This window comes from Ursus arctos, unplaced genomic scaffold (assembly GCF_023065955.2).
Source record: "Ursus arctos isolate Adak ecotype North America unplaced genomic scaffold, UrsArc2.0 scaffold_3, whole genome shotgun sequence".
Lineage (NCBI taxonomy): Eukaryota > Metazoa > Chordata > Mammalia > Carnivora > Ursidae > Ursus > Ursus arctos.
The window spans coordinates 19455888-19474052 of record NW_026622985.1 but is presented as its reverse complement, the minus strand read 5'-3'; the positions used below and the strand labels follow the sequence as shown (position 1 = coordinate 19474052).

General features: G+C 35.0%; 1 protein-coding gene across 1 annotated transcript in view; it reads right to left on the bottom strand.

The window, feature by feature from the left end:
- Window positions 1–18165, bottom strand: part of RELN (reelin) — a 476703-nt gene that overhangs the window by 174372 nt on the left and 284166 nt on the right. The window contains exon 11 of the mRNA XM_026503988.4: window positions 16616–16761. Within this exon, the coding sequence (XP_026359773.3) occupies window positions 16616–16761 (146 nt within the window). The remainder of the gene's footprint in view (window positions 1–16615; window positions 16762–18165) is intronic.

Below are 18165 nucleotides of genomic sequence, written 5' to 3'. Positions count from 1 at the left end.
CTACTGATCCACAAAGCAAGTTAAGGTTATAAATGATGCATATGATGACTCCTTTTAGGCTTTAGAGTATTTTTAAAGTGAAAAATTGAATTGAAAAAGATGGAATTGTCATGGACTAAGAGAACCTTCTATTCAAGTGAAAAATGAAATTAGTAGTCTTTTTCTCATTATTAGTTGTGAATGAATAACTCTTCTAGATGAATCTAAATGAATTATTTTCAAGACATCCGCCACAGATGGAGCTGTGTGAGATATATTCAGACTGTATATTTCTTTCTTTCTTTTTCTTTCTTTCTTTCTTTCTTTCTTTCTTTCTTTCTTTCTTTCTTTCTTTCTTTCTCTTTCTTTCTTTCTTTCTTTCTTTCTTTCTTTCTTTCTTTTGTTCTTTTTTAAGATTTATATATTTATTTTATGGGGCGACTGGGTGGCTCAGTCGTTAAGCGCCTGCCTTCGGGTCAGGTCATGATCCCAGGGTCCTGGGATCGAGCCCCTCATTGGGCTCCCTGCTTGGCTGGAAGCCTGCTTCTCCCTCTCACATTCCCCTTGCTTGTGTTCCCTCTCTTGCTGTCTCTCTCTGTCAAATAAATAAATAAAATCTTTAAAAAAATTTATATATTTATTTTAGAGAGAGAATCCCAAGCATTCTCCTCACTGAGAGTGGAGCCTGATGCAGAGCTCGGTCTCATGACCCCGAGATCACGACTTGGGCCAAAACCAAGAGTCAGATGTTTAACCGACTGAGCCGCCCAGGCACACCTGTATGTTTTTTCCAATCTTTATTTTAAAGCCCCCATATCTTCCATTTTACTCTATATTAGTCTTTATTTCTCCCACTTTTAACTGTTGGAAGATAACAAAAGTGAAGTTATTTTCTTTCGAAACCCAAATATTTATAATCAAGTGAAATGGAAAGTTTAGTCTGCTTTGAAGAGAAAGAAGCAGAGAGAGATCTAAAAAAGCATTTTGTAAAAGCGTCAGTGATTTGAATAAATTATCTTGCATTTATTAAAAATTCAGTAGAAGCCTGTTGTAGCATAAGCTCATTCTTTCATGAATTTGTATAGAAACTGGCTCAGGCTTAGTTGGAGACAAAGTAGCCTTGAGGGATGGCAGAGACAGCCTTGCACTCCCTGGACTTCAGAGTCCAGATCTGTACGGGTGCAAAGTTGTGGGTCTTTTCTAGTTATAAAAACGACATGGTCCCTGAGCATCTCCTGACAATCAATTACATGAAGTAAAATTATAACATAAGCAAATCTTTGAGGCCAGGAGTGGTATCTCAAGAGCTTTATAGTTTTAGTGGTATTTTCGATGGCATGGCAATTTCCCTGAAAAGGAGTGTTACTTCTCTACGGTCTAAATTATGTTTTCCCCAGGTAAATGTGGTTGTGTGTGAACTGCATTTGAAGGAATGCCTGCCTACAGGGGAGACACCTCTACAGCACAGCAATTTATATTTACGCGTTGATGATTAACTCTAAAAAAAGAGCCCCTGTATTATTTATTATAAATACAGTGGTGCCTATTATTTATAATAGAGTTGGTTGAATTTGGAACACAGAAAAAAAAGTTTGATAATCAATAAAATGCCCTAAGGCTTTGTTCCTTAGATGTAGCAAGGTCACAATGATGTTTAATTTAGATCTTTAAACTATGACTTTCTGTTTTGTGTCAAAAAAAGAGGAATATTTTTGTAAGTAAAGATAGTTTAAAGGAGTTTATTAGCTGGAAAGCTGATGGTCCTCTCTATCAACTATTTTGTAATGCTTTGAGAATACAATTAATTATGTTTTAATCAGCTCATACTTTGATACTTCTAAGAAAGACACAAGAGAGGAGAAATTAAATCTTTTCACACAAAAAAGATAACTATGTTAGGTGATGGATGTGTTAATTAACTAGATGGAGTTCTTTCACAACGAATACATATATCGTATCACCATGATGCACTTTAACTTTCTCACAATTTTATATGTCAATGATGCCTCGGGAAAGCTGAAATTAAAAAAAAAAGATTTCCTTCATTAGCTTAAAAATAGAATGAAATCTATTCTTTGAAGGGTAATTTGGCAGTAACTATCAAAATGAAAATTACCTACCTACATGTATGTATATGTACGCACATATGTCTGATTCTCAAATTTTCCTTTTCTCTTTTAGAAATTTACCTTTCAAAAATACTTTAACAAGTATGCAAAAATTTTCATTATAATATTCTTTGTCTATCAATAGGGGTTCAATTAGATAAACTGGTACGTCACTTTTTAAAAAATACTGATCTATATTTACTGACTAGAAGATACATTCATTATTTGTTAGTTTTTTTAAAAATTAAGTTGTGGCACAGTTTACAAAATGTGACTCTGGTGGGTGGTGTGTGTGTGTGTGTGTGTGTGTGTGTGTAATCACAGAAAAATTTCTGAATGAATATATGTGTATATTTTAACTGTGAGAAATGGGATTAGCATGGGAGGACTTTTGATTTTTCCTTTACATATCTGCTTCTCAGTAAGGCTGTAATTTTCAGGAAAAAAGAAGAAAGGCATTCAATTTATAGGTATTATAATTCAGAATGAAAACCTGAATGATCTCATTATAGGTTGATGAAAATACTAAGAATATGAACACAGGGAATAGAGGTCATATTTTAATCAGATATTCTTTGCCTACAAATATTGGCATAAAATGCTCTAAAGCTAATGAAGCATTCATTCCACGTCATCTATGAAAATTTGTTTTATTATATTTTCTGGAATATATTAAATCACCTGAAGTTGGCTACTTTAGGTTTGAGCTAAGATATAGGATAAAGCCTGGCTATGAGATCCCACATTTACCAAATTCATAAGATTTTTTTAATCTCTATGAATTCTCTGAGGTTAAATAAGTTCATTCTATCCATAAGGTCTCTATTTGGGATAAATTCTCTGTTATTTAATAAGGGATGTGCCATAGGTAAAGACCCTTCCACATTCATTTATATTCATGAGGTTTATCTTGAGTATGAGCCCTGTGAGGTCTAGCAAGGTGTGTACTTTGACTGAAGGCTCCTCTACTTTCATTTAGAGGTTTTTCCCTGTAGCATGACAGCTTAGGTGAAGGTAAAGGATGAGCTCTATCTGAAAGCTTCCCTGCATGCACTGCATTTCAAAAATTCTTTTCTTCAATTGGTTCCCCTGTATTTCACTCAAATTCAATTTTGTTTCAGGTTTTTATTACATGCATTATGTTGATTTACACTCTTGTCGGAATAACATTAATAAAGAATATTGTCTTCACAATGGGAGAAAGCACTCAGCTTTCTCACCAATAAGACAGAAATATGACCTAGACTGGAGGATGGTTAGAGAAAATAATGTACTGCCTGGGACGTGACAGCGTGTCAGTAAGCGTTAGCTTCCCCTCCTCCTCCCGTAAAACGTAGTGCTATCTTTGTTTTAAAGTAAGTTGAGGAGGCGATTCAAAGGAATTTCTAAATTATAATGAGTGTTTTTATTTTTTCATACAGAATTCGCAAAGCAACAAGACTAGACAAAGTCACTGTACCATATGCAAGTGCTACGACTTAATCTTTAAGCAAGGGGACACTGAGCTGAAAGAATAATTGCACTTTGTCTATCTGTGGATCTTTGGTACTATTCATGATTTCTGTCTATAATCTTCTGGGCTCCTCAATTCATTATTTATGTTATCTAAGTGGTCAAGTGGGTTTTGCTTTAGTAAAAATGAACATGCTTATAAAAGAAAAAAAAAAGATCCACTTAATACAATATTAACTCAGACTGCCAACCTATCTTCAGTCCATTTACCTTGAATTATAAGCTTAAATAAAATCCTCCTTTAGCTTTATAAGCATTTTTGTGAAAAGTATTCTAAGTCAGAGAGAACATAATTCTTCTGAGTAGGACAGAGGGAAGAATTTGTAGAAAATACAAGAAGATGCTCAAATCGTTCTGAAGAATTCTAAATAATTTAAAGCCCATTTTTTTAAAAGATTTATTTATTCGACAGAGATAGAGACAGCCAGCGAGAGAGGGAACACAGCAGGGAGTGGGAGAGGAAGAAGCAGGCTCACAGTGGAGGAGCCTGATGTGGGACTCAATCCCACAACGCCGGGATCACGCCCTGAGCCGAAGGCAGACGCCTAACCGCTGTGCCACCCAGGCGTCCCTAAAGCCCATTTTTAATAAAAGCACCAACTTATATTGAAGGGGCTATAATGGAGATTGTTCTTGTTGGTTTATATGCAGTTTTGGTTTTCAATGGTTATGTGTAAGATTCTTTGCTACTATTTCCCTGGAACAAGGAAGCCGATATAAAATTGTTTTATTGAGTTTATATTGCCTTTTACTTGTCCCCCTGTCCCACTGGATAACACTCAATATTAAGAAAGACATACTGAGTCAGTTGTAAGTGTAATCCAGTTAGCAAGCAGTGCCGTTAAAACATATAACTAATACTTTGCATTTGGTGTCTCTATAGTAAGTCATCTATCAGAGATGAAGCCATGGCTAATATCAGAAAACCATTCTTACTCAAATTTTTTTTCTATAATCTTAGATGAGCTGTTTATTTAAAAAAATATATCTATTGGAAGAGCTTCTTCAGAGCAAATTCATAAAGCAGTTATCTTAATAGGATACGGGTGGTAGTAGAAGAGGGTTGTTAGCAATGGAAGTTGGAGGGAACTGGAAGTAGGTTAGTAGTTCAGAGACTCCTCTCTCTCTAACCTTTGAAAAAGTCAGTGACACCAAATACGGGTAAGCAAATTTGACCTCAGGCTGAGTCCTGTTTGCGCTCTAAGCATCTTTTCTATATCCTGCTGGTGTATTGGAATTCTGAGCATTTCATCATGCACAGTATTTGCCACTAGTTGCTTTTAATTTTTAAGTAGAGGAAGATGTTTCACAAAAAAGATGTCTGTCCCCATGAGGATACCCACATGGAGAAGTACAGTTGGAAATATTTTTTGAAACTTTAAAAAAGAAATTTTATTTGTTTTCTATTATGATACCAGCATTCTCATTACTGAAAAATTGGAAAATAAAAAGGTAGGAAAAAGTCGCCCATAACCACACTCTCCTGGAGGCAAGCACAATTAATATTTTAGTTTATTTATTTCTAATATTTTTGTATGTATATTTCCAAATAGTTGTGGTAATATTATATAGATGGTTTATACTCTTCTTTTACTTCCATTAGTAATGTACACATTTTCCAGGATATTACTAACTCTTTATAAATGAGCCACACAATATTTTGTTTTATATATATATATATATATATATATATATATACCAAACTGTATTTAGTCATTTTCCTATTTTTGAATTTCAAAATATAATAATAAATAGTTACACTATTTAGCATACTTATGGGCCTGAGGAATTAAATCGTCAATTCCCTAATGCTCCTGGATGTGCTCTCGAGCACAGGTTAACTTCAAGCTATGCTTCTTGAGGTGTCAGAGCTCTGCTCTTACTTCACAGAAACTCCTAGATCATCAGGACTGACTTGCGGCCAATGGTGATCAGGTGAACCACTGAGGAAGGGCTATGGGGAACACAGACAAGGTTGACAACATGGGCATCTAAACATTTCAGTGCCAGCAACCTCCTCCAATACCTTCCACAGAAAAATCCTATCACCGGCTAATGTTGTGCCAAGCTGCCAGAAATCAAATCACTTTGGAAGGATTCAGATTTCATTCTCGTTTTCTCTGTGACCTCAGCAAAGATTCTATCCTGGAAGGGAAGCCAGTGGCTGTGTTCTGGATGCTCACACGGACAGCTGGTTTTTGGAGGGGGAGGTGGGTGGCTCCGAACCAACTCAAGAATGGCAGAACCCAAAGCAAAGATGGTGTGCAAATGGGCTGCACATTAAATTGCTATGAAGGAGTTCCAGAACAATATAGCGCTTACTTTTTGTTAGTTGAAATTTTACTGCTTATATTTTTAAAGTATAAAAACAATTTGCTTCAAGAGAAAGTGGTGTTAGAACCCAGGCCCAAAGCAAACCAGAACAAATAAGATATAATCTATGTTCTTTGAACAGTTTGCAACAAGATTACTCAGATCCATTTTAGCACTTCCGCGGTTTTAAAATATATCCAATTATCATTTTAACTAATATGGTCTTTTTTCTTAATGACACTTCATTGGTTTATTTAGAGAATCCAATTTAGGTTTCATTGGCCGATTCGACTTTGTTTGCGTTTCTTCTATATCTCATTAATTAATTTGAGTATAATTTTCCTTTGAGCACCACGTTCCTCACATCCCATTACTAACCGTAATTATAGTTGGAATGAAAGCTAATTCCTAAGTTTTTTGATTGCTTGTTATGTGCTATCATTGTGGCAAGTGTTCTACATATACAGTTGCATAAAATATCCCCTTTTAGCCCTTTTAGTGCTTAAATTTGGATTCTATTTTATTTGATTCGAATTATCTGATTTTAATATGCCTCCTTCTTTTGTTGTAGTTGCCTGGTATATTTGTTTCTCTTCTTTGATTTTTAATTTCTTGTGTGATTGTAAATAATAGCTTACTTTTAAAAACTTACTTTGAAAATCTCATTTAATAAATGAATATAACTCAAATTTATTGGGTCACTGATATGTTTGAAAATCTCATTTAATAACTAAAACTCAGTCAAATTTATTGGGTTACTGATATGTTTAGATTGATTCCTGACCAATTGTTTTCTCTTTTCTATTTTACCCTGTTTTTTATTGTTTCCTTTTGTTACTTTTCATTTAATAAATGAATATAACTCAAATTTATTGGGTCACTGATATGTTTGAAAATCTCATTTAATATAAACTAAAACTCAGTCAAATTTATTGGGTTACTGATATGTTTAGATTGATTCCTGACCAATTGTTTTCTGTTTTCTATTTTACCTTGTTTTTTATTGTTTCCTTTTGTTACTTTCCTGGCATGTACGAGACTCAGTCCTCTGTGTCCTATGTGACCCTGATGCTTCAGAAGTTATATGGCCTCTATCTGGCTAATCTAATTTTTCAACACACATATTTACACTTAAAGTTTTCTATTAACATTATTATTATTATTATTAACATTAAGAGTTATCCCAGATCCACATCCTCATTCCAAGCAAGCTAGGAACTCTGGCAGTATTTTACTTCCTTACTCTTCTTTTCTTCTTGTCACTTTCCCTCTGTACTTCTCAAGTTGAGGTCATTTGGGCTTTAATTTCAAATTTTTATTAAAACTTTTTAATAATCAATACTTATTTAGACTGAACTATAGGCTTTACTTTTTTCTTTGATCACTACTCTTTCTTGAATCTGCCATATTTCTCTTGGATTAATTTCCAGGAACATATCTCCTAGTAATTCTTTCAGAGAGGGTTTGGGGGATAGTAAATTTTTTGAACTCTTGTGTGTCTGAAAAGGTTTTTTTTTTTTCTTTTCCCCAATTGAAGTATAATTGACATACAATATCCTATTAGTTTCAGGTGTAGATCACAGTGATTTAATATTTTTACGTATTATGAAAAGATCCCCATGATACGCTAGTTACCATATGTCTCCATACAAAGTTATTATAATATTATTGACTATATTCCCTGTGCTGTACATTACATCCAAAGGTAGAAAGAAAAGTAACAATGAAATCCCATGTATGTAATATACAATTTCGATAATTATTGAGTTGTTTGGTTTCTTTCAATATTGAATTGTATAAGTTCTTTATATATTTTGGATATTAACCTCTTATTGGATATGTAATTTGCAATTATCTTCGACCATTCAGTAGGTGGTCTTTTTGCTCTGTGGATGGCTTCCTTCACTGTGCAAGAACTTTGAGTTTGATGTAACTTCATTTGTTTATTTTAGCTTTTGTTGCCCTTGCTGAAGGAGACTGGTCCAAAAAAATACTGCTAAGACCAATATCAAAGAGCTTAGTGCCTATGTTTTCACTTAGGAATTTTAAGATTCCAAACTTATGTTCAAGTCTTTAAGTCTTTAATCCATTTTGACTTTATTTTTATATATGTTATAAGGAAGTGGTTCCAGTTTCATTCTTTTGCATGTAGCTGTCCATCATTTATTGAAGAGACAGTCTTTTCCCCATTGTATATTCTTGCCTCCTTTGTCATAGATTAATTGACCATATAATCATGGGTTTATTTCTAGGGTCTTTAATTTATTCCATTGATCTATGCATCTGTTTTTGTGCCAGTACTATACTGTTTGATCACTATCACTACCATAGTCTGAAATTAAGGAGTGAAAACCTACAGCTTTGTTCTTCTTTCTCAGGGTTGCTTTAGCTGTTTGGGGTCTTTTTTAAAATAAAAATTTTGGGATTCTTTGTTCTAGTTCAGTGAAAAATGCCATAGGTATTCTGATGGGGGTTGCATTAAATCTGTATATCGCTTTGGGTAGTATGGACACTTCAGTAAGATTTTTCTTCCAATCTATGAGCATGGTATATCTTTCCATTTATTGGCGTCTTCTTCAATTTCTTTCATAAACGTCTTATAGTGTTCAGAGTAAGTTTTGTACTTCCTTGGTTAAATTTATTCCCAGGTATTTTATTTTATTTTTTTGATGCAATTGTAAATGGGATTGTTTTTTAAATTTTTTTCTGATAGCTTATTAGTGTACAGAAATGCAACAGATTTCTATATGTCAATTTCATATCCTGCAACATAATTAATTTATTAGTTCTAACAGTTTTTTGGTGGAGTCTTTAGGTTCTCTCTCTATAAATTATCATGTCACCTGCAAACAATGACAGTTTTACATCTTCCTTTCTAATTTGGATTATTTTATTTTTTTCTTGTCAAATTACTGTGGCTAAGACTTCCAATACTATGTTTCATGAAAGAGATGAGAGCCGACATACTTGTCTTGTTCCTGACCTTACAGGAAAAGCTGTCAGCTTTTCAACCTTGAGTATGATGGTAAGCTGTGGGTTTGTCATATATGGCCTTTATTACATTGAAGTATGTTTCCTCTATATCTTTGTTAAGAGTTTTTGCTATACATGGATGTTGAATTTTGTCAAATCCTTTTCTGCATCTATTAAGATGAATATATGATTTTTATCCTTGGTTTGTTAATGTAATATATCATGTTGACTGATGTGCGGATGTTGAAACATCCTTACACTCCTGGAATTAATCTTTCTTACTTGATCATGGTATATGATCATATTAGTGTTGTCAAACTCAGCTTGCTAATTTTTTTTTTTTTTTGAGGATTTTTGCATCTGTGATCCTTAGGGATACTGGCCTGTATTCAGTCTTTCTTTCTTTCTTTCTTTCTTTCTTTCTTTCTTTCTTTCTTTCTTTCTTTCTTTCTCTCTCTCTCTCTCTCTCTCTCTCTCTCTCTTTCTTTCTTTCTTTCTTGTGGCTTCCTGTGGTTTTGGTGTCAGGGTAACGCTGGCCTCATAAAATGAGTTTGGAAGTGTTCCTTTCTCTTCAATATTTTGGAATAATTTGAGAATGATAGGTGTTATTTTTTACATGTTTGGTAGAATTCACCTGTGAAGCTGTCTGGTTCTGGACTTTTATTTGTTGAAAGTTTTATTATTAATTCAATTTCATTACTTGTAATTAGTCTATTTAGATTTTCTATTTGTTTGTGATTCAGTCTTGGAAGACTGTGTGTTTCTAGGAATTTATCCATTTCTTCTAAGTTTTCCAATTTGTTGGCATGTAACTATAAGTAGTTGCTTATGGTCATTTGTATTTCTGTGATGTCAGTTTTAGCTTTTCCTCTTTCATTTCTAATTTTATTTATTTGGCTCCTCTCTTTTTATCTTGATGAGTCTGGCTAGAGGTTTACTGATTTTGTTTATCTTTTCAAAGAACCAGCTTTTAGTTTCATTGATCTTTTCTGTATGTGTTTTTTTTTTTTTTTTTGGTCTCTTTCATTTATTTCTACTCTGATCTTTATTATTTCTTCCTTCTACTAAATTGGGCTTTGTTCTTTTTCTAGTTCTTTAGGTATAAAGTTAGATTACTTATTTGGGACTCTTCTTGTTTCTTAAAGTAAGCTGCATCACTATGAACTTTCTTCTTAGAACTGCTTTTGCTGGATCACATAGTTTCAAAGTATTTTTTAAAAAATTTTCTCTTTGATTCCTTCATTGACCTATTGGTTGTTTAGTAAATGTTTTGTCTCCATGTGTTTCTGGGTTTTTTTGGTTTTGTTCTTGTAGTTGATTTCTAGTTTCATACTGTTATGGTTAGAATAGATGCTTGATATGATTTCAGTCTTCTTGAACTTACTGAAACTTGTTTCATGGTCTAACGTATGATCCATCCTGGTGAATGTCCCATGTGCATTTGAAAAGAGTGGGTGTTCTGCAGTTTATGGATGAAATATTCTCTATATTTAGTCCATCTGGTCTAATGTGTTAAGGTCAATGTTTCCCTATTGATTTTCTGTCTGAATGACCTATCCATTGAGGTAAGTGGGGTATTAAAGTCTCATACTATTATTGTATTGCTGCCAATCACTCCCTTTATGTCTGTTAGTATTTGGTTTATATATTTACGTGCTGCCATGTTCGGTGTATAAATATTTACAAATGTTATATCCTCTTTTGGATTGACCCTTTTATCATTATATAATCTTCTTTGCCTTTTGTTATAGTCTGTTTTAAAGTCTACTTTATCTGAAATGAGTATTGGTACTCCAGCTTTCATTTCCATTTGCATGGAATATCTTTTTCCATCCCTTCACTTTCAGTCTGTATGTGTCTCTATATCTGGAGTCTCTTGTAGACAGAATATAAAAGGGTGTTATCTTTTTTAACCACTCATCACTGTATGTCTTTTGATTGGAGCATTTAGTCCATTTTCATTTAAGGTAATTATTGGTAGGTATGTACTTATTGTCATTTTGTTATTTGTTTTCTGGTTGTTTTTGTAGTTCTTCTGTGTTCCTTTCTTCTTCTGTTGGTCTCTTCCTTTGTGGTTTCACGGTTTTCTTTAGTGTTATGCTTGGGTTCCATTCTCTTTATTTTTTGTGTTTCTATTGTAGATTTCTGATTATGTACAAAAAAACCACATGGTTACCATGAGGTTCACATATATTTATAGGAATAAAAAGCGTTTTGTTTTTTCCTAATGCTTGTATGATAACTGACTGGAGAAGAATTTTATGTTCCAAATAACTTTTTCAGAACTAGATAACTTTTTTTTAAAACTTATGCTTAGTGCTTCCAAGATAAGTAGTATGAATCTCACCTAGAAGCTTTTAGGATTTCTTCTTTTATCAGTGTTCTGAAGTTTCTTCCTGATGCTTTAGGACTCGATATGTTCCCATTCATCTTGCTAAACATTTCCTTCACAGGAATTACGTCTTTTCTTTCTTCTTTTCTTCAATAATATCTTTGAATATTTCATTCCATATATTCTCTCTGACTTCTCTTTTTGGAATTCCTATTTTTTAACATTAGAAGAGCCAATTCCCTTCTATACTTTACATCTTTTTTCTTATATCCAGTGACCCTAAGTTTTGGGTAGACTTCAAGACTCCAATTTGTAGCTCATTAATTTGCTCTTCAGCTATGCCTATGCTGACATTCAGTGGAGGAAAAAAAACCCATTAAATTTGTTTCGACAATCATATATTTTCATTTCTCACATCTCTATGCTTCCTCATAAAATGGATTTTAATTTCTCAAATGCAGTACACACTTTTATCCCTCTGAGGATATTCATTATGCTTCTTTTAAAATCTCCATTTGTTTATTCTACTACTTCTTTTTTCTCAGACCTTAGTTCTTTAGTTTGATGATTTTTAAATGGAATTGATTTTCCTCAGATTTGTTGATTCTAGATCATCTGCTTAAATTTGTATCTTATTATTATGGCTACTGATGGTGGCAGATGGGCCTTTAGGTGGGACTACTGTGAGGGGGGTCTCTGTTCCCCCTTGAGGTTTCCGGTCACCTGGATTGTCCTGCTTCTCCATTCCAAATGTCCACATTCATTACTTGTTCCTGGGAACAGAAGCCTCTCCTTGGAAGTAGGTGTACTGAGGGACACACCTACATGGCAATCCCTATAGCAGTACCTCGAGCCCCATCCTCATTCCTGTGCCCAGCATCTGTGTCCTGGAGCAGTGCTGAGACATCTTTTTTAGTGTCTTATTCAAACAGTGTTTGGGGCTATAGTTCCCTCCTTCCATCAGATCTTCTCCTCTCTTTTTGTGTACAATCCTTTATAATTCCTGACCCAACTAGGGCATATTTTTTTTTGTTTTGTTTTATAGTGTCGCTATAGATATGTTTGCTCATTTTCTGTAATTTCCAAGGATTTGGGGCAAGTGGAGAAGACTAAAGCATGCTGCTTTGATTCAATATTCTAATATTCATTATATTTGTGGAGTTCCTCTTTAACGTGAACAGTGACAGCAGTAAGGTATTTGAATAGTAAAAACATACAGTGTTTGCATTTGGGATAAAAGAGAAGAATACAAAATCTATATGATAGCAGTGTGTTTTTCTACAAAGTTCTCTCCCACCTAAAAGTGGTCTCAGCTAGGTGAGATACAGTGGTTGCTAATTAAATGATGTGTTTGTAAGGTTAAGCCAAAGTTTAGAAAGACTCACATAAATTATCAGTGTATCCATTAAAGTTTCTGTCTTGCTGAAGTAACAGATGTGTCTTCTTTAGGAAAAAGAGAAAAAAACCTTTACGATCCCACTTAAAAAATAAACCTATCAACATTGGATTTAGGACAGCTTTGAGATATGAGAGGCAAACAGCTCTTGCATCCTTGTGATGTGAGATCAAATGGTTTGACTCAAATGGTAGGAAAACAGGAATATTTGGGAAACCAGATTCCAAAAATAGTGGCTTTCCTTTTTCTTAACATTCATATGAAGTGTTTTTAAATTATTAGAGAGGACTGCATACTCATTTTTTTCTTTCATAATTCTTATGGGAGAAAAACATAGTTAAGTAAAAATATTATATAGAGGTTAACAATTTAATTAATTTATTAAAAAATATTTTTTTATTTTTGAAAAAGTGACCTCAAAATTACAGAGCTCAATCAATTCAATCCGTTGCTCTTGAGCACAATGAGGATTTACTATCTACATTTTCTATTTCAGCAGGTGAGCCAATAATGATAAATTATCAGTGTGGGTGATGACTGAGTTGAAGAATGAGACAAATATTTAGTAAATCTGGCTTGTAAAACAAAACACATCAAGAATTTCACTACCAAATTCCTAATCTGTTTTTGTCAGCTCTTACCCTATGTAAAATATTTCACATTAATTTGATTTCGTGACAGGCTTTTTTCCCCCTGAAGCTATGATTAAAAATTATCATGACAACATTCTTCCCTGGACCAATAAAGCAACATTTGGGAGTGGGTGAATGGGATGCGGAGAGGGGACACACACACACACACACACACACACACACACTCATGGACTAAACCAGCATTTTTATCATCACGCAAACACAGAAAACACTAGATCCTCTCATTATCCTTTTATACCTTTATGATATAACGCCAAGTTGGATAACTGGGCAACCAGCTGAGAGCATAAATGACGTAAATCTGGGGGGGTGTGGCCTGATATCTTAGGGGAAAAGCTGCAAATAAACTTAAAGATGTAGTTGCTAGAATAATTTACTGCTTTTAGAACTTAGAGGAATTAATTGTATAGCAATTAGAGTGGCACAGGTGCTTTTGTCAAGCACATTATTCTATGTTATTGGAACAGAGATCTGCTGACAATGCTATGGTCCAAAAGTATTAGTCTCTTAACTGTGACCAAAACCCTGATACATCCTCAGTACTGAGAAGCGGCCAAAGAGCATAACTGAAACCACCTGAGTCACTGAGTGGATGGAATTTGTGCTGCTGTTCCTCTGTGTGTGTCTTAACTTTAGTTCTTTTTTTAAAGAATAAATACTTTTAGTTCCATCCTTGTTTTGGAGGATGAATGATTTGGTTTAGCCACAAATTCTCTCATACCATTAGTGTTCTGTGAAAACGGAATGTCTGCTCTGTTAATCGGAAAAATTTTTTGCAAGCTATGTCTCTGGACTAGTACACTAATTTTCCAAGATACGTTGGGTTTCTCCTAATATAAAATCAATTCCTTTCTAAACTTAACTCGTGGTTTTCTGTTTGTTTGTACTAAATCTTCACTGATGTTACTAGCAGATTGCAGGATGGACCATTAATCCAACCAAAAAAGCTTTTCTTTTGTTCTTTTATAGACAAGCTTTGATGATACGATAAGGTGGGGGAAAAAAAAGGAAAAGAAAACATTGTGGGACAGGGAATAGATGGATATGAAAGCCATAATTAAAAATAAATTTTCTCTCTCCCCAAAAGAACAAGAGTGGTAACACTGAAGACTTTGAGGAAAGAGGTAGATCGATAGACAGGGATTTATGTGCGTATGAGAGTTATCCTACCGGAAACTAAATTTGTGTTTCTGTTTCTCTCTCTGCTTTAGTGGGATGGGGGCTGGATATCACTGGGAATCATCTATGTCCTCAGGGGATGTGGGTCTCACTGAAGAGGATGGCTCATCACTTCCACATGGATGGTATTAGCTTGGAGAGATGAAGGACTGGAGGTCAATGAATCTCTTGTGTTTCAAGATTTGGGACTCTCTCGTAGGCAGTCAAGCTCCGAAACCAGGGAAGGGGTTTGAATTGGTCTTTCATATCCGGAATCAAAAAGGGAGAACTTATATGCTGGTGATGTTCCTTATTTCCGAAATGTAGGTAAAGAAGCCTTCCTTGCATTGTCAAAATTCTGGACCCCACCAAAACCCATTGGTTTGTAAGGGGAGTAGAATGAACCCTGTGTAGTGTAAGGGTTATGTGTAGTGTATGGGTGATGATGGCAGGCAGTCTGACTCTTGGGGAAATCCTGTAGATGGAACAGAGGAGCAGTAGTTGTTGGTCCCTCAAGGAGACACCGGAGCCACACTGGACATAGAATTTCAAGGGTGCCAGGAATTTCCAAGGAGAAGAACTTTATGGACTGAAGGCCTTGAACATCCCTGCTAGGCTCTGAAGAAATGAGGTCCCTCAAAATGTCAGCCTCCTTCAGAGGCACCCCTGGCCTGCCCCACAGGCTGGACCTCCTTGAGGCAGGGCTAGGTCAGCCACAGCAGAAATCTAGCTTTCAATAATGAAAGCCCCTGATGTAGCAGCAAAAGGTCACAGCAGCGGTGCAGCTTAGGCTACTGGTCAGATTTCTGTCTTATTGGGTCTGAATGCCATTCCCGGACAACACCAAAGAAGCAGAGAGCCCAACAGAGCCATGGCCTTCTTGTCTCTTGGGCACTTAGAAGTTCCATCCAGTTTTGATTTAATTTGTTGAGATCAGAGACACATGACTACCTCAAATGTTGTATTTTGGAAAAGTTTCTCACAGTTAACACTTAAATTATTGTTATTTTATATTCATTATAAAATTATATTTTATGTTAATTTCATTCATCTTCATCATATTCTTAGAAAACACACACTAAACAATAAAGACCTGGTGTTCTGATCACATGTGTTTATTGAAAAAAAATTTCTAGAATTTCCTTCCCACTCACATTACCTTATGAATTTAGATTCTCTGAACCTATTAATTTTTTTCAACTTTAACTTCTAGGAAAATGCTGCTCAATTAGTAGGAAATACCTTAGGGATACAGGACCTAGAAGAAGGCACACAGCTCAGAATTGCCAGAAAATACTACCACCAAACCATTCTCATTGCTTTAGCTCTCTTCTTCAACATCAGCCCCATCTTCCTCCTTTAAAAATCTCTCAAAGAGGGCGACTGGATAGCTCAGTCCGTTAAGCGTCTGCCTTCAGCTCAGGTCATGATCCCAGCATCCTGGGACCAAGCCCTGCGTCAGGCTCTGTGCTCAGTGGGGAGTCTGTTTCTCCCTTTCCCTCTCCCCCTGCTTGTGCTGTCTCTCTCAAATAAATAAAGTCTTTTAAAAAAATCTCTCAAAGATAAATTTTACTTCCTAAACAATTTTTATAGATCAAAACTACATTCCACTGAAAATCAGGTAGCATCATCTATAAACCTCAGGCCCCAGGAAGATGACTGAAAGTCTCAATATAATCATAGTGGAGTTTGTCTTCCATACACATTGAAAAACACTTTTTCCCAGTAAAAGCCGAATAAACAAAGATGAGATATAAGTGCTTCAACTGCAGTTAAAAGATATTTGCAATTACATATTTTTAATACACATAAAAATAGTTGATTATTTAATAAAGAATGTTTAAGAGAAGTCTAACCATTTGTCCTGTCTATAAGAACAATTGGCTTTGGGGCACCTGGGTGGCTCAGTCAGTAGAAGTGTCTGACTCCTGATTTCGGCTCAGGTTGAGATCTCAGGGTCACGAGAGGGAGCCCCGTGTTGGGTTCTGCCCTCAGCATGGAGTCTACTTGAGATTCTTTCCCTCCCTCTGCCCCTTCTCCTACTCTCTCTTTCAAATAAATAAATGAATATTTTAAAAGAAGAATCAATATTGATTTAACTGTGCTTTTGCTATTTAATAATATGCATTTAAAATATGTCCAGGGGAATAAATATAAGTGCTATACGCAGCATGGGATAGCAATTACTTACCCGGTAGGCTGGCTTTCAAATTCTTCTGACCACTGCTCTTGAATATCCTCTGTAGAAAGATCTACATCCCGGGTGGTGGCGAAATTGAACTCACTGCCTTCATTTCCATGGAAATAAATGGAGTTCCCATCTGACTGACAGCTATGCTGTAGATGAAAAGAGAGCATGGGGTGGCTGTGGAATTGGTTCTGTAGCTGTGTCTGTCTTACTCATGTATAATTAGAGTTTTTAGAAAAGTCAGTATATTATTCCCTCTGTGATGGACGCTCAAATCAGAAGAGCTTGTTACTTTTTTTTTGGTCTTGTTTAATTCAATTACAATTTCTTTCTAACTTATTAAGTTATCACAAAAAAGGAGTCAAGAGGCCATTTGAGCTTTGCTATTTCAGCCTTCGGTAGGAAACAAGAATATTTTAATTGGAATAATTTCCCATCTTCACCCAGTCCTTGTCGTGGGAATTACGTGTGATAATGACTTGTCATATATTTTCGATACTGTGCTTATGGGCTAAATCACACTGACCTTTTCAATATTCTATATATTTCTGGCTTGCCATTCAAGCCTTTCACAATTTGTCTGTAAATGGGATATGAGTCAAATAGCCAGCTAATCAAAACATGGAATATAGAAAAGGTCAAAGTAATCCCTGATATGATCGTATATTCTCGGCTACCTTTTGAATAAAAGTTTCTGGTGAGACCTAAGTAGTGCATGATGCCCTCAATGAAGAGCTGGGAAATCACAATCTTTGTTATTCTCCCAAAAAGCACAAGGTTTACAAAGAATAGAGAAAAAGAGTTTCCTGTGATACTTCTTTTTTAACCTATATTTTTTCAGCTTAAAGTGAATAGTCAAAGGTACAATCGAACTCTGGAGCTGAGTAATCTGAATACTTCGTAAAAATATGTTTTTATTAACTAACTTTTGGTAGTAAGTCATATATACAAAAATACTAATGAAAGATCAAATGTCCTTTTTAAGTGTCATATGCTCTTAAAATGAAATAGAAATGAAGAAAACTAATTGGACAGAAAATATCAGGCCCAGTGACTGTAAGTTGTGTAGAGCTGGGATCATGTCCATTTTGTTTCTTGCTGTATACACAATGTGTGGCTTATAGTAGAAATTTAAAAAAATTGTTGAATAATTCAATAATGAATGAATGAACGATATGGTTATGCCTTTTTAAGTGATCAATTATTTTTGTACAGAGAACTTACTATGTAGAAGGCATTAAGGAAGGTACTGGGGAGGGGTTTATAATGAAGTATAATAATACATAATCCTTGCTCTCAAAAAATCCCAGTCTCGTTGAGAGATATCAAAGATATGTCTCAATGCTAGGCAGCAGATGGTACGTGCTAATGAGTGAGAAAAGGTGAGAATCACTGTCCAGGGCTGGTCTAAATACATAGGCTTCATGGATGAACAGGTCTTCAACCTGTTTTAAAGAATGTGATAAAAATCCAAGTTGGATGACAAATATGAATGAACGACAAAGGTGATCAGTAGGAATGATTTTCAAAATTTGACTGGAGCCTGACAATAA